Source organism: Lathamus discolor, chromosome 5 (assembly GCF_037157495.1).
Source record: "Lathamus discolor isolate bLatDis1 chromosome 5, bLatDis1.hap1, whole genome shotgun sequence".
Taxonomy (NCBI): Eukaryota; Metazoa; Chordata; class Aves; order Psittaciformes; family Psittacidae; genus Lathamus; species Lathamus discolor.
Genome location: NC_088888.1, coordinates 36,894,640 through 36,919,246, shown reverse-complemented (window position 1 = coordinate 36,919,246; position 24,607 = coordinate 36,894,640). Strand labels below are relative to the sequence as shown.

The 24,607-nt window shown below is 41.9% G+C and overlaps 1 protein-coding gene and 1 long non-coding RNA gene across 4 annotated transcripts in view; one reads left to right on the top strand and one right to left on the bottom strand.

The window, feature by feature from the left end:
- Positions 1-420: 420 nt before the first annotated feature.
- Positions 421-24,607, bottom strand: part of RPS6KA2 (ribosomal protein S6 kinase A2) — a 304,348-nt gene continuing 280,161 nt past the window's right edge. For all 3 annotated transcript variants that reach the window (XM_065680424.1, XM_065680426.1, XM_065680425.1), the window contains 7 exons: positions 13,837-13,926; positions 12,197-12,355; positions 10,816-10,977; positions 6,388-6,464; positions 4,297-4,414; positions 3,008-3,145; positions 421-2,613 (listed from right to left, as the gene is read on the bottom strand). In XM_065680424.1, the coding sequence (XP_065536496.1) occupies positions 2,488-2,613; positions 3,008-3,145; positions 4,297-4,414; positions 6,388-6,464; positions 10,816-10,977; positions 12,197-12,355; positions 13,837-13,926 (870 nt within the window). In that variant the 3' untranslated portion in view covers positions 421-2,487. The remainder of the gene's footprint in view (positions 2,614-3,007; positions 3,146-4,296; positions 4,415-6,387; positions 6,465-10,815; positions 10,978-12,196; positions 12,356-13,836; positions 13,927-24,607) is intronic.
- Positions 1,919-22,990, top strand: LOC136015057 (uncharacterized). The gene is made up of 3 exons (XR_010613060.1): positions 1,919-2,503; positions 18,365-18,466; positions 20,421-22,990. It is a non-coding gene; the product is annotated as an uncharacterized LOC136015057 (long non-coding RNA).

The following is a 24,607-nucleotide window of genomic DNA, read 5'->3' as shown; positions in this document are numbered from 1 at the left end:
TTTACAAAACTCACTCTGCCCACAGACAGTACAATTACATGGGGCCATAGAAAACATTTTGTTTAAACAAATCAGATGGGATTCCAGAAAATACAGCCCTCCCTCCAGGCTGCCCTTAGCATCCTTTTGCCCATCTTTCCTTCTTCCAGGATAGAAGTCACTTCCAGGCAAACAGGGCCTGGCCTGAGTGTTTCTGCATCAGCCAGTATATCCCCTGCCTGCGGACTTGCCTCGTGGTGTGCCGGTAGCAGAAATATGTGATACTTAACTTCTAACAAGAGAAAAAGTGTAAAGGCAGCAAAAAGCTGATACTGAGCACAGCTTAGCCAGAGAAGAGAATAAGGGCTGCTGTGTCTATAACCACAGACACGCATCTGCGTGTGTTCGCACGCATCAGTCCAAGCCAATTCAGCCACTGCGTGAAGTTCCACAGCATTGTTTATTCTAGAAAAGAGAAGGGCTTCAAGGAGAGCTGCTTTGCAGCAGTCCTTTGTGCACAGCACATAAACCTGACCATTAAATATCAATTTAAATTATTAAGAATAAGTTTAAATTTAAAAATAGACTAATGCAAACAAACAAATTTCAGGCAACACTGGAACAGAGCTGGTTTCAGGAAGCATATTACTACAGCAAATGCAGCTCCTTGTTCCTTTGGACATTCTGAGGCAATGATCTGGTAATTCCGGTTCAACACCGGAATATATATACACATACATATTCAACAAGAAAACTTCCCATCTCTAGCATATGAAGCTCCATGTTCACATTTTTCTTTTTTCCTATCACAAGAGAAAAAGAAGCCAACACAGCACATTCACTTTTCCTACAAAGCATCTGAGGTGACAAAATTTACTTGGAAAATAAAAACTAACAAAAGCAGTACAAAGAAGAATCCTGGTCAGCTTCTGACCACCATAAGCCAGGATGGGTAAGAAAAAGAATAAAAAAATAGTTCACATCTGACACCACAACCCTTGCTCACTTTCTTTGAAACCAAGGAATGACAAAAAAGGTCCATTTTGCTGAGAGCATTTCAACAAAGTTTTCTTTCCCTGAACCTGGAAAATCCAGGTATTAGGGTACAGAACTTTTGTTTTATATATATATAAATACACATCTACATATTTATATAAATATAAAAGCAGAGCATCCTCCAGTTTCTCCTCATAATTTATTATTATTAAAGCTTGTAATAGCGTTAGTTTGACTCTTCAGAAGTGGGTACTCTGTACACACATCACAGGGAGTTTAGCTCTGCTAGAGAACAGCCAGGCAAGGACATGAAATGTTGGGTGATGGAGGTGGATTCAGGCAAGCAGCCAGGGGAGGGCAGAGAGCAGTGACTGGAAATGGCCTCACATGCTCCGGGGGGTGGCACTCTGGCTTGCCAGAGCTGATTTGGTGATGGCATGGAAGGACGGCTGCATGACCCAGCCAGCCCTTGTCAGCCCAGCTGCCCACCAACCCTCTTCTGTACCAACTGCTGGAGAGGGACTGCCCCTTGCTTTTAGAGTCACAGTTTGCCCCCCAAGCATGATGTTCCCTTTGGCAGTACTCCTCACCACACTGCCACGGGGGTTTTTGCCTACTGTCCTCAGTCACCCACACCTTTCCCTGCCTCTGCTCAGTTCCCCAGCCCCTTCGCCCAGTCCTCCCAGACCTCCCACTTGCTGGCTGAGACCAGACACCTTTTTCTCCTCTGATCCACAGGCTCCTACTCACAATGTTTTACATGAATGCTTTCCCACAGTCTCACAAGACCAAATAATTTCCTCAGAGGACCAAGTTTCTCAGAGGTTTTCTGCTCTTGGAGACCTCTGTGTAAGTCAGGGCTGCTGGCACGCGCTCCTTGAGCTGTGCTGTCTTCGTTCCAGAGAGGGCAGGGGCAAAGTGCAAAGGATTTCTTAAAATCAGAAGGTATTTCCACCACCGACAGCTCTCTCTCCTTCATGTTGTGTAGAACTTGCTTCAAGTAAGGTATAATTAATGTGTCTCTGCAGCCTTCACTCTTCCTGGGGTGAGTGGAGATCAGTAATGTCAACTGGTGACCAGCCAAGTCACTTCATCATGACGCATGCTGGAACAGCTGGAAACATTCAAACCTGACTGCGTTCTTCATAACAAAAAGTGCTTTTCTTGAGAAACAAAATGAAAACAGTGTTCTCATGGAACATCTTAAGGACTCAAAAACAGTGTTTCCTAAGGCGGGAAGGATGGAGCACACCTACTTTATTTGGCTTTATCTCAGCAAGGAACAGAGCTACTGGCAAAATTGGCACATCTTTGTGAAGTTGTTAAACTTGGGACCCTGGCTGGAATGTAAAAGAAACAATGGAGCACAGGAGAACTTTTGCCTTACACTGGGCTTCTGCTAGTTCTGGCGATTTTATGTGCAGGTTGTCCAAAAAGTTCTGCTAGCCAAGTAAAGATGAACTTCTCAAATAATAAACTGTGGGTTTTCAAAGAGGCCTCTTGGGGATACTGCTACAACCTGGTAGAGGTAAGTCTTTTCATGCCCCTCCGCTGAGCCAGACTGGAGGACAATACAGGCTCCAGCCTTGGTGCCTGAGGTGCTCGGTTTAAAGCAAAGTAAGTGGCTGCCATTGCACCCTGTAAAAGAGAAAGAAAATGCTGGGTTGAAATTCCATTCTTTGGTGGTTTTGCCTTCTCTTCCCCTGTACAAGTCCCTAGAAAGAATGGACATGCATGGACAATTTCCATGAAACAATAACAACATTTAGGCTGGCACACAGCTGGAGTGTCTCTGATTCAAAGTGGTGGGTAGCAGTACGTGCACAGAATGCCAGCATGTCATTACAAAGCAGTTTGAAGTTAAGAACAGTGAGCAGGTGACAGGTCACAAATCATTACTATTAATACAATGCCACATTAAATTTGGCCTCTGAGGCAAATAATGTTCCCAATTTCTCTATCACTTTCTAGAATATATACACAGATGACAGCTCACTGTTCAAGAAAGAAGAGGCATGTGTGTAGGATGTACCTTCACCAGGTGAACATCCTGTCTGCTGAGTTGATTTTGAGACAGATACTCCCTGTTCACTATCCATGGATGTCTTAGGACTTGGACTGCTGTGAGGCGCTGATGGGGGTCTACATGAAGCATCTTAGACACAATGTCCTGGGTTTAAAAGGGAGAAAACAGTAAAAGTGAAAAAAGTAATTAACAGCAGTTCAGGTTTTACTAGGATCTTCCTGGCGGCAGCGTCACCACCAGCACGTCCAATGGAGAGAGTGACGCGCTTCAGATATGCTTGATATTTTTAAAGTGTAACGTCCTATCTTCAGAATTTTCAAATGTAATGTTCAACTCTCAGCTGATAAACCAGTCAAAAGACAACATGGGGGGGTATTCATCTTATTGAGTGAGTGTTAATGGCTGGAGGCCTCATAGGGGTGATAATTTCCCATGTAGAGAGGATGCCATCTGGAGGGATCTGACTCCAAAGCATGCTTATAGAAGAAGCTTAGAACAGAAATCTAACATTCAAGTGGCTAAATTTCAAAGAGATCAGTTCTACCACATCTGAAAGTTTTCATTTCAAAACTGGACATCTGATAAAAAATATACTGTGAGGCTCACAGTTGTGAGCAAGATTAAGATGTTACTAAGATTACTTGCAGTTTTGCCGTGGGATATGTCAATGTTCTTCCATTGGATACTACCAGTTGCTAGAACTGAAATCTCTTGCAGGAATCTCGGACTCCTGTCAAAGTTTCTGATTAATGCCAGGCAACTGGAAGCTTGTCAGCTTTCCTGCCCATCTACCTGTCTCACAGACTAGTGCACAGCTTCGTGCTCAGAAGTCTCAGCACCAGATATCTCCTGGGGTTCCCATGCTTTTTGATAGATGGGCAGCCTACACTATACAGGAGTTAAAAATGCTAGTTTGTAAACTGCTTACTTATTTCTTGCTAGCTTTGAGGGGCAAAAAGGTGATTCAAATATAGACCATACATCTGTGGCATTGACAGCTCTGTGCTTCTTTTAGAAGTTCAGTTGCACCAAAAAAAGATTTCTGTTCCATTTAAATCTCAAGAGCATTCACAGCCGATGGCACTGTATTATGCTTTAGTTTAATGAAATAAACTATCAGAATTCCTGACACACTATTTCACGTGGAGTAGTAGAAACATAAAGAAGCAAGCTTTTATTCCATGAGGAACTGAGAAATAACCCTTCTGACTATCTGTCTCTGATGTTTGCTGCAACTGCAGACTACAAGCCCGTTTCAGAGAACAAGAAAGTAATCTGAGAAGGAGTTCACTGACCTTTGCAGTGTCAGATACTGAATCCCAGTTTCCTCCTGTAAGTGCATATTTGCCACTGCCAATCCTGGCCAGAATCTCCTCTGGGGTGTCATCTGGTCCATTTGCAAAAGGAGTGAACCTATTAAAAAAAAAACAAAGAGAAAAAAATGCAGTGCAATTTGCAAGTATATGATTTTTAGAATCTAGTGCTAACTTGCCACTAATTACAATAGTAATTTGGCTCCACAGTGGACCATAGATCTCTGCTTTCACTCTACACAGTCCAGTGGTTCCTCGTAATAAGTTGCTCTGCAGATGAAAAGACCGATTCCTTAATTGGTTTTAAATTTTTGTTCTGTTCTCATTTTTTAGGAATTAACTATTCTTTTAAAAAATACACAGGTTTTTGCCTCTCTAATTGTTTTAACTCCACTTTATTGCCAACAGAAGTACCTTGATAACGGCAAGAAAGGATAAAAATAATAAAATACTAAATTATAATAAAATATTATTCCAGTCTACAACTATCAGGAGGGATGCGCTAAGAGTTAAGGATCGGCTAGAACTCTTGAGGTCTGTCATTACCTCCATTAACAGGATCCCAGGCTTGTGCTCTAGTCCTGGCTGTCTGAACCCTCTTTGCTCATAGTGATAATGGCAGAATAAAATCCTGGATGCAAATAATAGTAATTTCCTACTAACTTTCCTCCGGTGAGGAAGAACAAGTGGTGGTATCTAAAAAGTCAGCACTTCTCAACTGTTTCCATTATTTGTATTTTCTAAGTGCTGAAAAAAGTGAAATACAAGTTAATGGCACCTGTCATCAAATTTAATATCCACTAAGTAGTGCAATTTAAATTTCCAATTCAGGTATATTTGTTTTGTTTGGGATTTTTTTTCACATTTAAAAAAAGAAACATTTTGAACATATTCAGCTAAGCAAGCATGACTGTGGATAATGCACTGATTTTATTTTACTGATTCTGGTTGTGTATCATTGCAAATCCATAGCATTAGCCAAATGAAAACAGGTTTTTGGGAGTCCCAGCAGACTGTGAGACTGTCCCTGAAGGTCACAAGGTGTTTCAGCTAATGGTGAACACATTTGTAGTTAGGAACAAAATAGATGTGATAGAAACTCCTGGCACCTTTTCTATAATCTATGAGGCAAGAGACATGAGTTACAGAAAGGTAGGATCCAGCTCTTTGTTTTCTAGGAAATAAATCTAGGAGTGAATCCAAGCTTTTTCCCCCAGCAGAATGATCAGGAAGCAGATTAGAGAGCTGTGAGAAGTCACTGAAAGGTTTCAAGCTGCATTTAGGTACAACAAATACACACGTACCATACCCTGAGGAATGAAATTCAGGGTCCTGATAACTCTAGAGTGGGTTTGCACACTGTGTTTCCCATTCACCCCAGCACATCTTATGCCTATCCTTCACTGCTTATTTCAGCATGCCTCTTTCTCTAGGTTTTCCTGTGTCAATATTTAACTTTAGTGAACACACTGGTATTGTTGGTAGGGGTCTTTTTGCTAAGTACCCTGCAAACATTCCTGCTGCCTGTTGCTCTTCTTTCCTGTCTGTTCATTTGCTTTCTGTACTTTCTGCAGCTTATTTTTCAAACAGCATCTGAAAAAGATGTTTGGGTTTGTGTTTGTTGGGTTTTTTTTTTAACCTTTAAAGGTGCTCAGATATGTCAATAATAAAAACAGTAGAAGAACACATGTATCAACAGAAATGAATGGGCATCTTCTTATGAATAAGGTGAACACGATACGGTTTTCCATACTCCTATGCTCCTCCCATAGTGTAAAGTTTCACACTGTTTAAGTGGTGAATGAGCCTTTTAGGAGTTTAGGTCTCCTGCACACTTATGGTACAGGCTGTTAAAAACCTAAACAACTTGCAAAGTGTCAAAGATATCTATGCGTTCTGGAGAAACTTATTCTAAGTCTTGGCATCTATTTTCTTGCCTCATACAACTGAACACATTTCCCAAAGGAGGCCAGACAGTTGGCTGTCTCTGTCTGTTGCTCCTTTCTGGTTTAATCAGTGCTGAAGTGCTGAGCCCACAGGAGACTGCAGCTCTAGGAAAACCTCTCCACTCACCCTGCCAACATGGTATACAGTAGGATCCCCAAGCTCCATATGTCACAGGCTGCATCATAACCTTGGCGTTTGAGGACCTGTGCGAAGGAAGCAGAGAAGTGAAAAAAGGTTAATCTGCATTCCTGAATTTTCAGCTTCTGATCTTCAAACAGCACTGATTAGTGATTGTATCTGCTGGCATTTCCAGGGCTTAGCCGCGTATCTGGCTTGAACGGGTGGCTGCCTCAGGATCAAAATGTTCAGTAGTGGTGTCGAGCAAGGTGAAGCCCCAGCTGGAATGTGCTCTTTAGTGTTCAAGCCTAGCACATCTACCACCTCCACAGTAAAGGGAGATGAGTGCAGTCTGTTGGAAGCTCTGGGAGCCTCTTTGACCATCTAATACACAGCAAAGCAGAACAACATTTCAGTGTTTTACAGTGTTTCTTAACAAAAGCTTATTAATACTTTGAAATGTATCCCTCAAACATAAAGGTTGCCAAGAACACTGTAGATGCCACAAGCATAGGGCTGAGTGACAGTGATAAGTATGTCTAAGCTTAGTTTGGATTTGGTACAACAAATGGATGCACACTAACCATATCTAATGTCAGACTAATAAAGATGCATGACAACTATAAGGAAAGCTAAAAGGCTTAATCTTATTTTTCTGCTGCATTAAGAAAAGTGGCCACATTTTGGCTGGATTTAACAGATAACGGGCTAGAACTTGATCCTTTTTTCCTATGGGGAAAACAAGACCCATGGTAGTTGGCGGAGATCTGACCAGCAGGTTCAGTATTGGTGGAGGATGGTGAGTTATAGCAGTAAGGGTAAATTCTAGATTTCATTTATGCTGGTTCATGTTAGAAGAAATACCTATTTGAGTCAGAACATGTCCAAGCAAAAGTGAAGTCACCACTGAGGCAGCATTCCTGAGAGTAGGAGAAAAACTTTGTTTCTGTTTGGCTCAGAAAAACTCAAGGATCACCTCCGGATCTTTCACTTGCTCTTAAAAGCAAACTACCCCTCTGTTCATTCAGTTCTGGCAGAGGAGAGTCCTGTTTCCTTCTGGTGCATCAGTAGATACATTAATTTTTGCAAAGCACAGGGAAGAGGACTGTATAAATTCAGCAAGCTTTTCTCTGACCTGCAGCCTTATTACCCAGGAGTACTTTCAGGTATCTGAAGTCTATCACAGAAAAGAACAAGCGCTTCTAGGATAAAACAGTTTCAGAGAGTGTTGCCTCGACAGATTTTGCAAAGGATGAGTGGCAGAACAGCCACCTGCCAGGCATGCTGCTGAGTGAACGTTTGCTACTGGAAAAAAAACCATGCAGAAGAATCCGCATTTTCTCCTGTGCATTAATAAAGCTGGTAAAGTCCTGCTTCTGCATCTCTCCCCTGCACATCATATCTATGATTACTGGCTGTTCTGTTTGTTTCCACTTCTTTAGTTCTTCCATTATTTCCCCCTCAATGTTATTTTTTTATGGGGAAAGCGTATTTGCTATTTGACAAGTTCAGTTGCTTTTTGCTTTGCTTGTGAGACTGAATACCCAGCGCTTATCTTTTGGTGTGGCCATTCTCATGGCTTCTTTGAACAGTTACACTTTCATTGCCATTCATTGTCTTCCCCTGGTAATCAAGGACAACCACGTCCAAGGCAAATGACAGAAGAAAGGTGCAGTGATGATATTTAGTGGAGCAGGCTATTAAGCAAGTGGTTCTACAGTCCTAGAATAATGGGCAGGTGTCACTGCATGCTATCGTTCAGTTTGCAAGAAAGCTGCTCCATAACAGGGACACTCACTATGTGCCAGGGTCTAGGGAAAGCTTTGCTGGCAATTACTTTTTATCGCCAGCAACTTCACCTCATGGAAATAAACAGGACCCAGTGAGAGCTGTCAGTTAGTGTCAGTGCTATTTGAAAATGCTCTGTGCAACTGTGGTTAAAGTGAGAACACTGAGCTGGCAGGAGCAAGTGTGGGGAACCTTTGCCAAAGAAGATTAGTGTTTGACCTAGGGGTGGCAGATATTATCAAACAGTAACAGGCATGTGTCTTAGAAATAAATCAGTCAGGGAAAGAGCTTTGCAAAAGATGCAGTGCTGCCCTGCTGTAATGGATGCTGAAGAATTTACCACCACTGAAGGGCTTTAGGTCACCTTGAGAATTTGGTGGGATGTGAAGTACAAGCATGAGCTGGTTCTAAGCGCTGCACATGGCAGGCGCCTTGTGGTGATTAAGAAGAAACTTCCCCTGGGTTCCTCCAATTCTGATAACAGCTCAGATATTCGTCCAGCCCTGTTTTATTTCTATAAAGCTTTGATTTTTTTTGGACTGACAATGTTACAAAGCCAGGCTTATCTTAGTTGTGAGGCAAGCAGGGATGTGTATGGGTATGAAAGCAAATAAAGAATGTCTTAATTTCAAATGCCAAACCAGTCGTTTTTCCGGGATTTTGGAGGAAAACTGCAGGATGAAATGTTTTTACTTTATCCCGAAGGACCCTGCTGCATCAGTAGGGAAAGAGCAGCCTGCGTCACCCCTTTGTCCCAGGCCAGCTGCTTCTTCCCTGCACCGGGCAGGGCTCGCACTAGGTGGCAGCATGCGCCTTTCTCCCGGGCAGCCTTCGTCTTTGCTCTTCTCCTCTAACACACAAATGCAATGCTTCCAAAATAAAGGGAGATCCAAGAGGGCAAACAGGTCCTCCTCCCTCTGCCACTGTCCTCTTGTGTCACGGGCTCAGCTGATTTTCTGATGCCTTGTCCGGTTTCACGGGCATATGGCAGACATTATAATGTCTGGGCTCAGACAGGGATCCTCAAAGTCAAGCCCAGGCTGGAGGGCAGCGTTGTACCACAGGTAAAATGTGAAAGCACTTCAGGCTGTATGTAAGCTCCCTGCCAGTTCTGGTGATGTTTCAATTAATCTCCAACGTTTCCTGAATTAGCAGGACCTGTCTTATTCATCACAAATGTCTAGGAGTGTGCTTTCTGCTTTCAGTTCAAATCGGAAGTCTTACCTGAAACTGCATTGTGCTGTCAATGTTTGTGGCTACAGACACTATACAGAATAGCCCATCACTAAAAACAGCTACACCTATTTTAAGGGCATTGTATCTTGGAGAAAATCCAAGTGCTTTAAATCTTGCAAACATTACTTTCTTTTTTTTTTTTTTTTTTTTTTTTTGGTCTAGAAATTGAACTGCTGCGGTGCCATCAAACTTTTCTAACATATTTTGATAAATTTTAAGCAGCTCATTCCAGTTTCTAAAATGAGAACCCAACCAAACAGCAATAAAACACAAACCAATCTGTCTTGGCAATAGAAGAGTTTTTCTTCTGAAAAAAGTCTGCTTTGAATTTATACTGCCCTGGCAACGGTCTCAATTTAATAAATTCTCCTTCTGATGCTGGAAGGCTGCGAGTCCTGTAACTTTTGGTATCACAAAAGGATGTTTTACGAAGGATCATCTCATTTTTCTCTTCTCAGTTATGTACCAGATGAACATTGGATGGAGGAGAGTTATGGGGAAGAAAAGATAGCTGAATGATGCCAACTGAGAGACAGTGGTATTTGACAGCAGAGGACAGATGAAGTATTGAAAGGCAATAGTTTTGTGTTTTTTCTCATAACAAATATAGCAAGCAGAAGACACACTTTTGAAGTTGTGTATTGCAGATACCAAAACTGATGATAAGCATCACTCCAAGAAATGGAGAGTTACCCAGGAAATTAATCTCTTTCTCCTTCATCGGAAGGAAGCAGCTATGAACGTCCCAAAGGTCAAATACAACAGAGCCCAAACCATACAAACAGCTGTGGGTCCCAAACCCAGTCCTGTGGCACTGCGTGAAGGGAACAGCACTCGCCAGCGATGCAGAGCCACCTCAGCCCGTGCTTGGGGCGAACTGTTTGGTCTTCCCCCTTTTCCCCGTCCGTAAAATCAGGAAAGCAGCCCTTTCCTACATTCCCCATAGCAGGGGGAACTAGTACCAGGAAAGCCCAAGAGGAGAGATGTTTCTTTAGCTCAATAAACCCAACAATAAAGCTGCCACTGACTCCAGTGTGGTAAGGATTTTTCTTCTGAGTCTTATTCCTGACATTACGATTTTCTGCTTAAGCCCTGTCCCATTCTGATGCAGTGCACCGGAGGGGAAGCAGGCTGAGCAGAAGCAGCTGGAGAAGAAAGGGTATTTATCACTGTAATGAGCCGATGCATTTTGTACGTCAGTCACAGAGACACAGACAGACACCAGCTTCTGTCAGGAACAAAACAACTTCCCTGACAAGGGCAGGGATTGGAAAGTTATGGTAATAGAGACTGTGCAAGTGTCTGGTTTCTGCCTTGCTCCTCTTGTAAAGGCAGTGAGGAAAAGGGAGAAAGGGAGGAAAGACTGCTTCCTAGGACACACTCATTACTCATGGCTTTGAAATGCAATCCTACCTCAGGGGCAACAAAGTTGGCCGTGTAGCAGGGAGTCATGAGCAGCCCGTTCTCTGCTCTCAGTTGCTTGGCAAACCCGAAGTCACAGATCCTGATGGAGTCTGGGTTTCCTGACTCATCCATGTAGAGGATGTTACTTGGCTTGAGATCTCGGTGCACCACCTTAACAAGAAAGCAGTGAGGAACAAGTGAGGAGAGGAGGTCAGGGAGCATCCAGGCTTGGCTGCCATTTCTGGTCTGCTGGCTGAGGTAGGCCAAGAGCTCATGCCAAAAATATTTAAGTTTTGGAGAAAAACAAAGGGAAAATAAAAAGGTTAAAGCCTGTTAAAATCAGAAGGAACATGTTTGACAGCCTCTGCTGGTGTATCAAGACAGAGACTGCTGCTCTCAGGGGGATCCACCTTCTGGAGGATGGTCAGAAGACGCTGCAGTACAAACACCTTGGAGTAAAAGACTCCTGGGACCTGAGGGCCTTAAATATTCAGCTGAAAGGCAAAGAAGAAATCCTGTCACAGGAGGTTAGTGTGTAAGGGTCTCCTTGTGACTGTGCATGCGAGAGGCTCACACGGGAAGGGAGGGATTCTTTTTTTCCTCCTTTCAAAGTAAGTTTACAAAAGTTCTTCCTATAGGCACACATCTTCAAGTAGCTGCATGTTTTACCAGACATGCTGAATATCACTGGTGGGAAAGAAACCTTTATTTGTTACGGCAAGACTGAAAAACTATAATGAAAACATAGAAGCCCAAGCACAAAATGCACTTCTTTTAACCATAGAATCATAGAACTAACTAGGTTGGAAAAGACCTTTAAGGTCATCAAGTCCAAGAAATGGAAAAAGCAGCAAATATTTGACTAGTCATCCAAACTACTTGCCCCTGAAAAGCGGAAAAGGAGAGACTTTCAAACTGCCATAGAGAGCTTAGATTTCAAAAGCCAGCTCTGTAACAGCATGTCGGGATTCTTTCTCATCAGCTGCTCAAACTGCCACTTCATTTGGAGACTGAGCACTTGATTTTCTACCTATCGGCTGATGCAGCTACCCTATTTGAATTCTGTTAAAAGATCAGGTACTGCCATAATGACTGTGATAAAAAGTAAACAAGTACATCTCAAAAAGGTACATGAACTTGAAAAGCAGTGTAGTTTGGGAATGAAAATACTACTTCAACATACTGCAGTTCAGTTGTAAAATGGCTAAAAAGCATATCACCCTATTTCACAAAGCAGATGTAATTATAACCATGGAGAAAGATTAATTTTTCTTATTAAAAAAAACCCAACTTTTTTACATTTCAGAGTAGCAAAATAACAGCTATTTGCTTTTTCTAAAAGTTGTATTTTAGGAAGGTTGATGTGTATAGCCGAAAAAACAATTCATACACCCTGAGAGTGCAGGTAGTCCACAGTCTTGGTGATGGTGCACAGCACAGCGCTGGCTTCCCGCTCTGAGAAACACTTCTGCCGAAGAATGCGGTCCAGGAGCTCACCTCCCCGCATCAGCTCCATCACCAGGTACACATATTTCCCATCATCATAGACCTGGAAGAGTAATGGAATAAATATGTTTCGGACCCATTAACTTGGTAGAGGTTGGTCCTTTAATCACAGCATTGGCTTGCCTTTGTAAGATGTTGCAAGAAGAAAATGTCAGCTAATGTGTGGGAAATGTGCTTATTATACTTAACAACACAAGAGTCAGCTTTAGAAGATGGCTTAATTACCACTTTTTTCTCATGTCTGGAGCAACTTGCTGGTTGGTCCACACAGAAATGTAGCTTTCTTGATCCGCTACCATATCAGTGGAGAAGACTAAGCTGCTAAAAGCAGCATCACTTCACACAGCCTGAAATTTCTACTGGCTCTCACCCAAGCCTCCTTCTCAGTAGTGCTCTCTCTTTCCACTTCTGCAGAGTAACATTTACCATTTCAAATATCAATATTTCCATTTGACTCATGATCAGCTAAATGAACTGTATTGTACTGCTGGCCAAGACCTGCTTCCAATCATATTATATAGCTTATATTTGCAGTTCTGGTGAATACATTGTTGATATCAGCCACAAGATGTATTTACCTTCAATGGCAATTGCGAAGGGCAGGAGGCATTTTCTGTCTAAATTGGAAGATAACCTTTTTCATGTCATAATCCTTTATCTGGACTGCAATAATAGGAGCTGTTATAATCATCAATGCGTTTAGAAAGGAATGTGAAGCCTTTTTTTTTTGCTCCTATTTTAAGATACTCTCTAATACTTCAGAATTAGGTGAGACTTTCGTGAGGGCATGTGATTAGAAATTTTTTATACACTTTTCCAAGGTCTGAACCCTAAGATACTGACCACTGACACCAGCAGGATTTTTGATCTGTAAACTCTGGGTATGACACAGTGTGGACAGTCCTAGGTGAGACTGCAGGCAAAGTAAAACATCTCTGAATCTCTGACTAAAGGTCATTACTGTATACAAGCATAGCAAAGGCCATTCTTTATATGAAATACTGGAGAAAGATACCTTCATGTCTGCTCAGGCTGCTTGAGTAGAAGGTAAATACTCCCTGGCATTAAAACACTACCAGGAGAAACCCTAGTGACTCTGTGAGCTCTCCTCTTCCCAACAAAGCAGATACCACAGGCTGCATGGGAACAGCTGCTGCTTGTGAAAGAGCATTCCCTGCCCAGTAGCACCACTGTGTGTGCTCAGCAGCTCGCTCCAAAACACCCAACAAGGGAGACCTCACTTCCAGAAAGTGCTGCAAACCAAACATGTTTTGTTGTTCTCTGGCACTGTACCCCTTCGGGTTTATTTACTGTTGGTTAGACAGCAACTGGAGAATGTATAACCTGACCAGTCTTTCCAACTGCTATCTGGTAATTTGTTAAGTCACCTTTATTTCCTTGGTTTCAGTGGGTCTGGTTTTAGCTTTCACCTTCATCTGAAGAATTGTCCAGACATGGTTTAGTAGATGAGCCTGATCATAAGTTGAAAATTGTTTAACACTGAAGTCCTCAAAGACTACTCACATCTTTAAGAGTAATGATGTTTGGATGCTGTCCATATCGCAAGAGGATCTCAATTTCTTCAGAGGGGTCTCTCTTGCTCTTATCAATTATCTGGAATAAATGAAGCACAGTGTAGTAAGATACTGGCTAGCAGCACTAAGCACAAACCAAGCAATTTCTACAGTTTAAGCAAATTAATATTTAAAACTCCTCTATTAATCATTATTCTAGACGAGGGCAGCTCAAACCCTGTGCAAATGAGAGCCATGCTGACTATGTGCCAAAGCCAGATGGAGCAATAATTAGTTTAGATTCTGGAGGCGTAGACCCTCTTTTTTGATGCCTATAGCTTTGTTTGCCCATAAATAATGGCAGTGACAAGAAGTGTAATTCAGAAATAAAATGACCCGAAGAGTTTTAAAATCATAATAGTTTAAAATGACCTCTGACATAAAAATTAGATACGTTCATAATATTGGCTTATACTTGTATATCTGTTGATAAATTAATAGATATTACTTATCAGGTGGGTTTGTCAGAAATGAAAATATATATAAATTTACTGAGGGGACAGCTGAGTGAAACTATTGGTAATCACTTGGGTTTTGGGCCATGCTGTTGTAATGAACAGGAGAGTGGCCAGAGATTGCATTTGGCCATATAACTAAACTCTGCCCATTCCTAAACTAGAAAGAAATTTGTTCTATATATCACTTTTCTGTATGCAGCATCTTTTGCCTTATCAGAGAGTATAGTGAGACATGAAAACTTTTTGGCTTCATAGCAGCAGGTATCAGGAAAACAGGACACCTGCTGCTTAGGGAGCATCCCTGCATGGAAAGCCTGATGTTAGAATAGCATGGACTTCTCATCAATGCTCCTATTACATGTATTTGGGATGTCAGTCAAAGAGCTTTGACCACTTACCCAGCTGAGAGCACTGATTACTGTTTCTCACTTTACAGAAATAAATGATAAATATGAAACAATAAATAGCTAGAAAATAACCCAAGGGAGATCTCCGTAGTTTGAAATTTCAAGTGCAACTGCACAGGGAATGGGAAAAGGCTCATTCTCCTAGAAACTCATTAGGAGCACAATATTTTGGCACAGTTACTAGAAAACAGCAGCAGTACTTTTAATAATAGGTTTACTGAAGAGGAATAGGTGGCATTTTCGGAAAATTACAATTCCATTACTGGCTTTCATTTGAAGGCTTCCAACCTTAAATACAGTTAGCTCTGTTTAAGAAGTAGGCACAGAGCACGGATTTAAAACAATGCTGTTTGCAAGGAAATGAGCTTTTAAAAATCTCTCTTTTTTTAAATGAAGATAAATGGCTGCTTTTGCATGCATTTTGTAATGGCTTAATTATGGTGATAAACATTTAAGTAGATGTCTAGAATTTTATGCATCAGTTATAACAACGCATACTTGAATATGTATTATAAGTTTCATAGTCATCATGACTAGCATGCATTCGCAGTGATAATGATGGTTGGTAGTTGCTCATAGTTGAAGTATGCATCTGAAGCCTTATTAGTGATTTGGTTCTGAATTAATAGCAGCGTGACAAGTGAAAGTTCAACCGGGAGCTGATGCAGATAGATGGCTGTTGTCCACATTTGAATAAATGAAGGAAAAACCTCAAAAACAGGTAAGTGGGGAAAAAATTGCTACTAGCAATTTCTCCATAGAATAATGTATTTTTCTACTTTAGTCGAGACATTCTCAAAAAGCCAATGAAACCCTGATGGAATGACTCCTCATAAATACAACCACAGTGACTGAATGTGTCCCACTCAACCAATTACTCTAGCATATAAAAAGATCCAGAGGGCCACTTCCTTGGCTAATTTAATATAGCTCTTGCCAAGTTAATGGAATTACACATCTGTGCACCTGTTAGGATCTACTTCCTTTTGTATAAACCTGCAGAATTTACTGCAGCAAGTATTGCTACCACTGCATGAAGTACTACTATCACTGTAGTACTGTAGCAAGCAATATATTCTAGATTCTTTTCCTGTTGCATTTTCCCGTGAAAGGAAATATCCAGAGCTGTGGAAAATTTTAAGCAACTTTTAATAATGCGGGACTGTAAATGTGTACCTATGGCCTGCAAAGAAATCTAAACCAAAAATAGCCTCAGCTATTGACACAAACCTCGAAATAAATAACCTGAAGCAGTCTGCTACTGATTTAGTAGCAACAGAAGTAGCTGATATGGAATGCTTCTAATACACAGTATGCTATATAAATATGAATCGCAAGACAGTCCTGCTAAATATGCATGCTTTTTGCTTTAATGTGCGCACAAGCTGTGATACAGTTCTTAAATGGACAAGCTGCCACAAACCATACAACAAATCATTGTCAGAGCTGTGAAGGGAACTGCCAAATTCCTCTCAGTACCTGAGCAGGCTGGTTGGACAAACTAGAACAATTTGTTTCCTCCACAGTGAGAGACTGTCACCCTGACAGTGCCTCTCTTCAGTATGCTTGTGACTTACACTTGGCCCAAGACAGATAAAGCAGCAAAGGAGGTGGCTGCTGCAACCTACGTAGAAATCTCTCCAATTCAGACTGGCTGCAGTACATACTTTACTACTAGTCCTGAGGTTTTGAGTATTATGTAATGATGCTACTTCTCTGTTCGTATATGAGTAGTGAAGAACACTAACTAGGAAAGACATCATACTATATAAAAACCTTAACTGAAAATGTAATAAGAACTCTGTTGTACTTTGGCAGAGAAGGGCTATAGAACACAGGGGTCTTGTATTGTCCTTCAGAAAAGTAAGAAATGGAGCCATACAACAGACTTTTCTCTAGGTATTGGATACCCAAGAATTGCTTAGAAACTCATCTGTATCAAACAGTAGATGAAACAATTCCAGAGTCAAATAGGCTCAGCACATACAATAGTGTCCTTTGTGCAGTCCTTTGGCTCAATATCTGGCTGGAGACCAGTAACGAGTGGTGTCCCTCAGGGATCGGTGTTGGGACCGGTCTTGTTCAACATCTTTGTCGGTGACATGGACAGTGGGATTGAGTGCGCCCTCAGCAAGTTTGCTGATGACACCAAGCTGTGTGGTTCAGTTGATACGCTGGAGGGAAGGGATGCCATCCAGAGGGACCTTGACACGCTTGTGAGGTGGGCTGATGTTAACCTTATGAAGTTCAACCATGACAAGTGCAAGGTCCTACACCTGGGTCGGAGCAATCCCAGGCACAGCTACAGATTGGGCAGAGAAGAGATTCAGAGCGGCCCTGCAGAGAAGGACTTGGGGGTGCTGGTCGATGAGAAAATGAACATGAGCCGGCTGCAGTGTGCGCTCGCAGCCCAGAAAGCCAACCGTATCCTGGGCTGCATCAAAAGGAGCGTGACCAGCAGGTCGAAGGAGGTGATCCTGCCCCTCTACTCTGCTCTTGTGAGACCTCACCTGGAGTATTGTGTGCAGTTCTGGTGTCCTCAACGTAAAAAGGACATGGAACTGTTGGAACAAGTCCAGAGGAGGCCACGAGGATGATCAGGGGACAGGAGCACCTCCCTTATGAAGATAGGCTGAGGAAGTTGGGGCTGTTCAGCCTGGAGAAGAGAAGGCTGCATGGAGACCTCATAGCAGCCTTCCAGTATCTGAAGGGGGCCTTTGGGGATGCTGGGGAGGGACTTTTCATTAGGGACTGTAGTGACAGGACAAGGGGTAACGGGTTAAAACTTAAACAGGGGAAGTTTAGATTGGATATAAGGAGGAAGTTCTTTACTGTGATGGTGGTGAGGCACTGGAATGGGTTGCCCAGAGAAGTTGTGAATGCTCCATCCCTGGCGGTGTTCAAGGCCAGGTTGGGCAGAGCCTTGTGTGGGATGGTTTAGTGTGAGGTGTCCCTGCCCATGGCAGGGGGGTTGGAACTAGATGATCTTAAGGTCCTTTCCAACCCTAACTATTCTATGATTCTATGAAAGAAAATGTGCATTTTCTTCAGCGGAATTTAGGGTAAGAACCTCATGGTATTTTAAAATGAGTCGAGCTCCACCAAAGAACAATACTGAACTCTTTATCAAGGAGGAAAAGATGAGGAGAGAGCATTTTCAAACTCCTAATTAAAACATCTGTCCAGTTTTTACAAGTCCTTCTGCAAGTCTATTGCATGGAAAAAAAATCACCCAGTTCTCCCTTACTAATGGGTTTTCAACCCCTTCAGCTTTGCCAGAGTGAACTGATGAGTATAAAAGAGAGGATCAGTACAGTTTTGCTTAGGCAAAGCCTTGCTGAAATTGATTCAGCAGCTATATAGATAGTATATATTAATATTTGCTTGTTGCAGTTTTGTGAAGGCATTTGCACGCCTCCAACTCTGTAGATAAGTTTCTTCTTCCGGATCTAGTTATGCCATCAGCAGATGTTACAGTCCTCAGGTGTCTGATACCACCCACCAGCTGGGACTCACAGCCTTCACAGCCCTGCCAAATAAACTGTATGCGTGAGCACTCCCTAATCTGCTTTTGCAGAATTAGCCCTGTTAATAATACAAATTTCTTTTTCAGACATCTGAAATTAACCTGGATGACCTTGCACAAGGAGGAGAAATGTGTTTCTCACATGGAGATATCCATCACTGCGGTTGTGAGATTGGAAAAAGGCAAGAGGTAGGAGGTGAAAATTTAACTGCCTTTGCTATCTGGAAAATGAACAGCTTAAAACAATAGGTGAGAGAAAAGCAACAGAGTGAGAAAGAAGACAGAAAAGAAATATTAGATGCACTGATGGGAAGAGTAGTGATAGAGGGCTGAGGAGAAAGGATGGGGCTCTGGCCAGGCTAAGCTGGAGCTAGCAGTGAGGAAACTGCTGTCTGTTGTTGGGTCTTCTTATGCTGGGGAGAAAGGACTTTGTACATCTTTAATGAACAAACAAGACTGCATTAAAACATTTGCTTGGCTCTGACTTGATTTTTCCCCTTAAGTGAAACAGGATGAAAAAGCTCTGTCTAATCACATCAGTTGAAATGGGCAGTGGTAGCCATCTCCCTTCCCGGGGAAAGCTCAGTGTAGCTAATGCTGGCACTGTGGCTTGACCCTTTATACTGTGGTATGTGCCACTGCCACACACTGAAGCAAAAATTCTGTTTTACTTTAGGGGCTTACTCCACAACAAGAATCACAGGAAGCATTAAACATACACCTGCAGCACAGGCACAACAGGCTAAGAGGCTGGGCTTGTTCAGCCTGGAGAAGACAAGGCTCCAGGGAGACCATACAACAGTCTTCCAACACCTAAAGGGGGCTTACGGGAAATCTGGAGAGAAACTTTTTACAAGAGTATGTAGTGATAGGACAAGGGTGAATGGCTTTAAACTGACAGGGGAGAGACAATTAGATTAGACATAGGAAAAGAATCTTCACTACAAGGAACATGATGACTGGCAGAAGTTGCCCAGAGAAACAGTGCTTGCCTCATCCCTGGCAGTGTTCAAGGCCAGGTTGGATGGGGCTTTGAGCAACCTGGTCTAGTAGAAGGGGGGTTGGAACTAGATGATCTCTGAGGTCCCTTCCAACCCAAGCCATTCTGTGATTCTGTGATAAAAAGTAGGTTGTGGGGCTTTGACTAAGGAGCTTTGGTGGGTCATGCTGTGAGGCCATAAAGCATAGCTCCAGTGTCTGCCTCGTCTTCAACTGCCCCAGGTGACCTTACCTGGCAGGTGAAACTGAGACACCTGAGTGTGAACTGGGGCAGCTGAGCCACTTTTACAGTCCTAATCTGCTGATCTAGTTACAGCAACAGGAAGTCCAGCAGCAGGTCAGGGCAGACACGAGGGCACTGCAATACCTTAAAGAACTATAGCTGAAGCTGCCAGCGTGTTTGGGCAGCGCAACATAGGGCTCCTTTGGACCAGACACCAAGGGCCTTATGATATCTTTATGGAAAAAGCATGGAGGAGGAAGAGAGCTTTATACACTTTTAAAGCTGCTTTATTTTCTTTTACATACTTGGAAATCTTTTCAAAAGCCTGTTTGGAGTGTAAGCATGGGTAAATCACATTTTTGAAGTGTGATGAGTATATTTCCCTGTAAAAATCCTTCCCTTTTCTGTGAGGGGAGGGATAAGCAAAGGGAGAATTGATTTTGTGTCCTATGTAGACATTATGTCTATATTACATCTATGGTAAGTTCCACTGGTGGAACTGACAATAAGTGGGATTTGCATCTCCTCAGAAGAAAGGACATAGAGACTTTAACCTGACAGTTTTGTCTGCAATATTAATTCCAATGAAAGTGTCACAGAGAGAGAGTTCTGAAGTTCTGTGCTGCTGGAAAGTGTACAGGTTTCCATTTCAGTAATATTTGCTTCTAAAAATAAGCCCTATTCGTGCCAAGCATCTGTTTTAATTTGGTTCCTTTTCTGATGTCAAATTACTCGAGCTGGATGAAGATCACTGCAGAAAGGCTAATATTATTTAAAAGGACATGGTATAATTTTACATTTAAGATGTCTCCAAGGAGAACTATTCCAAGCCTAATAGTTTCTGAGGGACTATTTGCTGTGCTATTATTTTTTATTAGCTCCAGAAATTCATTCCCCCTTATCCATGTTTATATCTTTCAGAAACAGAGCAAGAAGAATATTAAGGGAAACAGGCCTAATTAGCAATACTTTTCTGAATGAAGACTGGCTGACAGATCAAGCTGTGCATGTGCAACATTAAACTTCCTGCACACAGAGCATGCCTGCTCAGTGCCACTGTTTGCTGACTTCGCACTCCTAATCTGTCAACTCGAACTATAGTATTTATTAATTAGCATTTATGCAGTAGCACATGTTTTCTAAGCAATGCAGAAACACTAACAATTTTGTTCTAATAGCACCTGTGAAAGGAAGAGCTCATTTTAGAGGGAGATCTGCAGTTCTGGAGGCAGAATAACTGGGTGGGAAAGGCCTGCACTGTGTCTGCTCTGCTCAGCTTAGCACTTGTCCTTGGATCAGACTGATAAGTTTTCAGTCTGTAAAATGACTCCAGTGCTACTCCCACCTTCTTTTACAAAAAGCTTTGGGGATGGAAAACGGTATATCATATTCAGGTCTTATAAAAGGGGAAAATTATTGCATCAATATGGAAGACGAACACAAGAAACACACTTAAATGGCCTCAAAAGAGAAACAGAGCCACAAAGGACCAAATTCTGGCCAAAAATACTTAGGCATTTGACAAACAAACTAGAGCAGAGAAACATGATATTACTAGGTTGTAGGAAAACTGCTCCCTGATCCTAGGTCTCAGAAAAGATCTAGTTAGCAATGAAAAATGCCATCATACCACATTCTTCAGAGGCTCAGCTGTCCCGAGGGAGAGGCACTGTGATGAGCTTCATGACCAAATGGGAAGGAGGCTGCAGGAATCCTTATACCAGAGGGGATGTACAACCACTGCACATCTAGGATTTGCTCTGAAGCTGAGTCTAAGAGGTGGTCTGCACACATTTCTACATTTCTGCCTGCCTCCTCTGTTTATTTTGTTAAGACAAGCAACACCTTGATCCCATTTACCCAAGAAATCACCAGGCAGCAATGGCTCTCACTGCTGCAAACAAGCTTGCTGCTCAAGGCACTCCTGGCTCTCGGCCCCGACTTCTTCTCCCAGGTGCTTCAGGCAGAGCCCAGCACCCCATACTGGTTCATCCTTTCTGAAGCTGTAGCTGCAGGGTCCTACCTATTCAAGCCGTGCCTCCTTGGAGAACTGACTGATTTCTATGGGGAGGGTGTCTGGCAGAAATCTGAACACACTCAAATAAAAGCAATAGAAAAATGAGACTCATTAAAATTTTGCAGGTATTTACTAAACCCAAATCTTAATAAATGAGAACAGCATATCAGAAACATTGGTTCCTGATGTGGTTAGTAAAATTGTACACAGTGGCCTTGGTCCAGCATGGAAGTCAGGCCCTTTGATAAAGTTGTTTGAAACAGGAAAACCAAGAAAGCCTTCAAAAATACTCTCATAAGTCATAAGATCCTCATAGCCATTTTTTCCCACAACTCCTTTAGTACTTTATCCATTTTACTGTAAATAATTTTATCTTTCCAGTACATCTAGAAGACGCCCATCCATGCTGTTTGTTTGTAGTTACTCTTATTGTACCCACCATGAATCCCAGTTGTAGTTTAGGGTTCTTCATACTAGTTTCTTTGCAGAGTGCTCTAGAAAACAACCCGCCCTATGCAAATCCAAAGTAGCATAGAGATCTGTGCCTACATCTGCTCTGAAGCCTGTATCTCTTACATGACACCCTATTACCTATTGAATCTGATGCCACTCTACCATCTTAAGTATTCTTCAGACAGCAAACAGCAACTTTCACTGAAGTGTCTGGACAACAGGACTTCCTGAACCCCAGCTTTATAAACTTAATTTCATGGGAGAACATAGTGTTATCTTTAGTTTATCAAGGTAAGAAGGGGTCTTATGCCTCTGACCCTCCATTTTGTAAGGCCATGTTTTCACTAATATGACACTAATTTGTGTGCGAAGGGGAGGACGTCTCGGTCATCTCCTTGAAGAGTCTGTTTTACCAACTGCTCTCACCATCAGACTTTATTTCTTCTGAAACTCCCTTTTTTAGCTTCAAGACATTCTGTCTCGTCTTGCTGTCTTTAGCAGCCAAATGGTTGTCATCCATCATTTATATCACCTTCGAGATATTTATAGATTTTGATCATATCCCACTGAACTCTTGTATGTTTTTCCTCATATATATATATATATATCTTGATAGAGCTTGCCTTGTAATTCTTGAGTATTTTCTATAGATTTTCTCTAATTTGTTTATATTCTGTCTTCAGCCATGGATACCAAAATAGCACATGGTTTAGTACTACTACCTAGGCACTACAGCAAAGCTCATTTACTTATATGCAACCATGTTAGTAAGACAGAAATCTATAGGTTAGTTTTTCAATTTTATTAATAAAACTTTAACTAAATTAGCAATACATTTGTGCAACACTTGTCTGATGGTGTATTCAAATCTTTGTACTTCCATCCTATGAAGTAGTTGAGTATATTGAACAATTTCATTACATACTATTCAGGGAATGAAAGCAAATTGGAATGGAAAATTCTGCAGATTGTTTCCTCAGATGTTTCAGATGTTTCCTCAATGTACAGATGTTTCCTCAAAACAGACTGGAATGTATCTTTCAGAATCATCAGTATGATCTTGCAGAGGCAAGCCTGCTCTAGGTGGCCCTGCCTTGGCAGGGAGGTTGGACTAGGTGATCTCCAGAGGTCCCTTTCAACCCTAATGTTTCTGTGATACTGTGATTCATGGATAATTTGATAAGCTATCTCAGGGAAGAGCAAGGACAACTAGAGGCTTATGGAAGCACAGTTATCACTCCCTGTTATTTCCCTTCAGTTGGGTAATGGTTTTTTTAACGAGGTCTTTTCACATCACATTATATTCTCCCTGATGCCATTTTATCCCCTGACGCCAAGTGCGAGGTGGGATACTCCCATCCATATAAATCTTACTGTGGCAGCCAGCAAGCAAAGTCAAGAGGAGTTTGCATGACTAAAGACTGAATGAGAATGGAGACAGGACCTCAGCATGTGACTGATATCCATTTAGCCCATCTTTTCCCTTGCAGAGTCCTGTTACTGCTCTACTCCATCAGCAGATAACTTCTACTAAACTTCAAAGCTAAATTTAAAGGGGGTGCATTTACCAGTGGCTCTGACCTGGAGATCTCTGCACATACCCAGGGGCCCAGCCCCTGTGCCATGTCCTGGTGCAGGCAGAGGGAGGAAAGGCTGGATGAGCAGTGGATGGGTACATGCAAGTGTTGACAGGCTGGCAGCCTCAGGGACAAGAAATCTGAGGTTATCAAGCAAACTTGCCATTGACTTGCCTATTAAAATATTGATGTATTTATCCATGTCCCACCAGGCACTAGGTACCTCCCAGACAGGCAAAACAGACACAAACTCTCCCCTGAAAATTTCAGTCTGTTTCACTTTAGACGAAAGTCACTTTAATGACTCTCTATGATTAAGGAGAAACAAATCTAAGCAAATCTTTCCAGATGTACAGACACCTTAACTGTCGGTGAGATCCGGATTTTTTTTCTTCTTTTTTTGTGTTTTGTTGCTGTTATTGTTTTTTGGTTTGTTCTGTCCTCTCATCCCCCAGCCCCCGTTTCAATAAATAAAGCTACATGTGTTTGGGATTCCTATTTTCTTTAAAAGAACTGCAAAATAGTGCACTGTGCTGCAGTCAATCTTAGAAAACTACATTTTTTTTTTATTCATGGCATCCAAAACACGATATAGCTATGGAGAAAACATAGAGCCAACTAAATACCGCTGTGTAACCTCCTGCCTTCAGAACAGCATGATATTGCATCTGCTCGCACCAATGACCTGAAAACAACCAAACCAAAACAGTGAATATCAATGGAAGAGGGAAATGAAGTTTAAAGAATTATGAAACAACTCTGAAATTCATACAGCTTTTGGTAATTATGTCATTATTAATTATGAGCAAATAAATAGAGGTATATGGCAAGTCTGATTACACAGACCTGCTAAACATAACTCTCATGAGTTACTATTTATTGATAGTACATTGACATCACTCCTCCACTGGTATTGCATTGCTATAGCTGATTAAAACACGCCTTCTCCCCAGTCTGCACATACCAAAACATGCCAAGATAGATGTACTTTCAGTGCTTCATAATTACCAGAAATATATAAGAACTGCAGGATTTACTAGAATTCTAGCATAAACTGACCT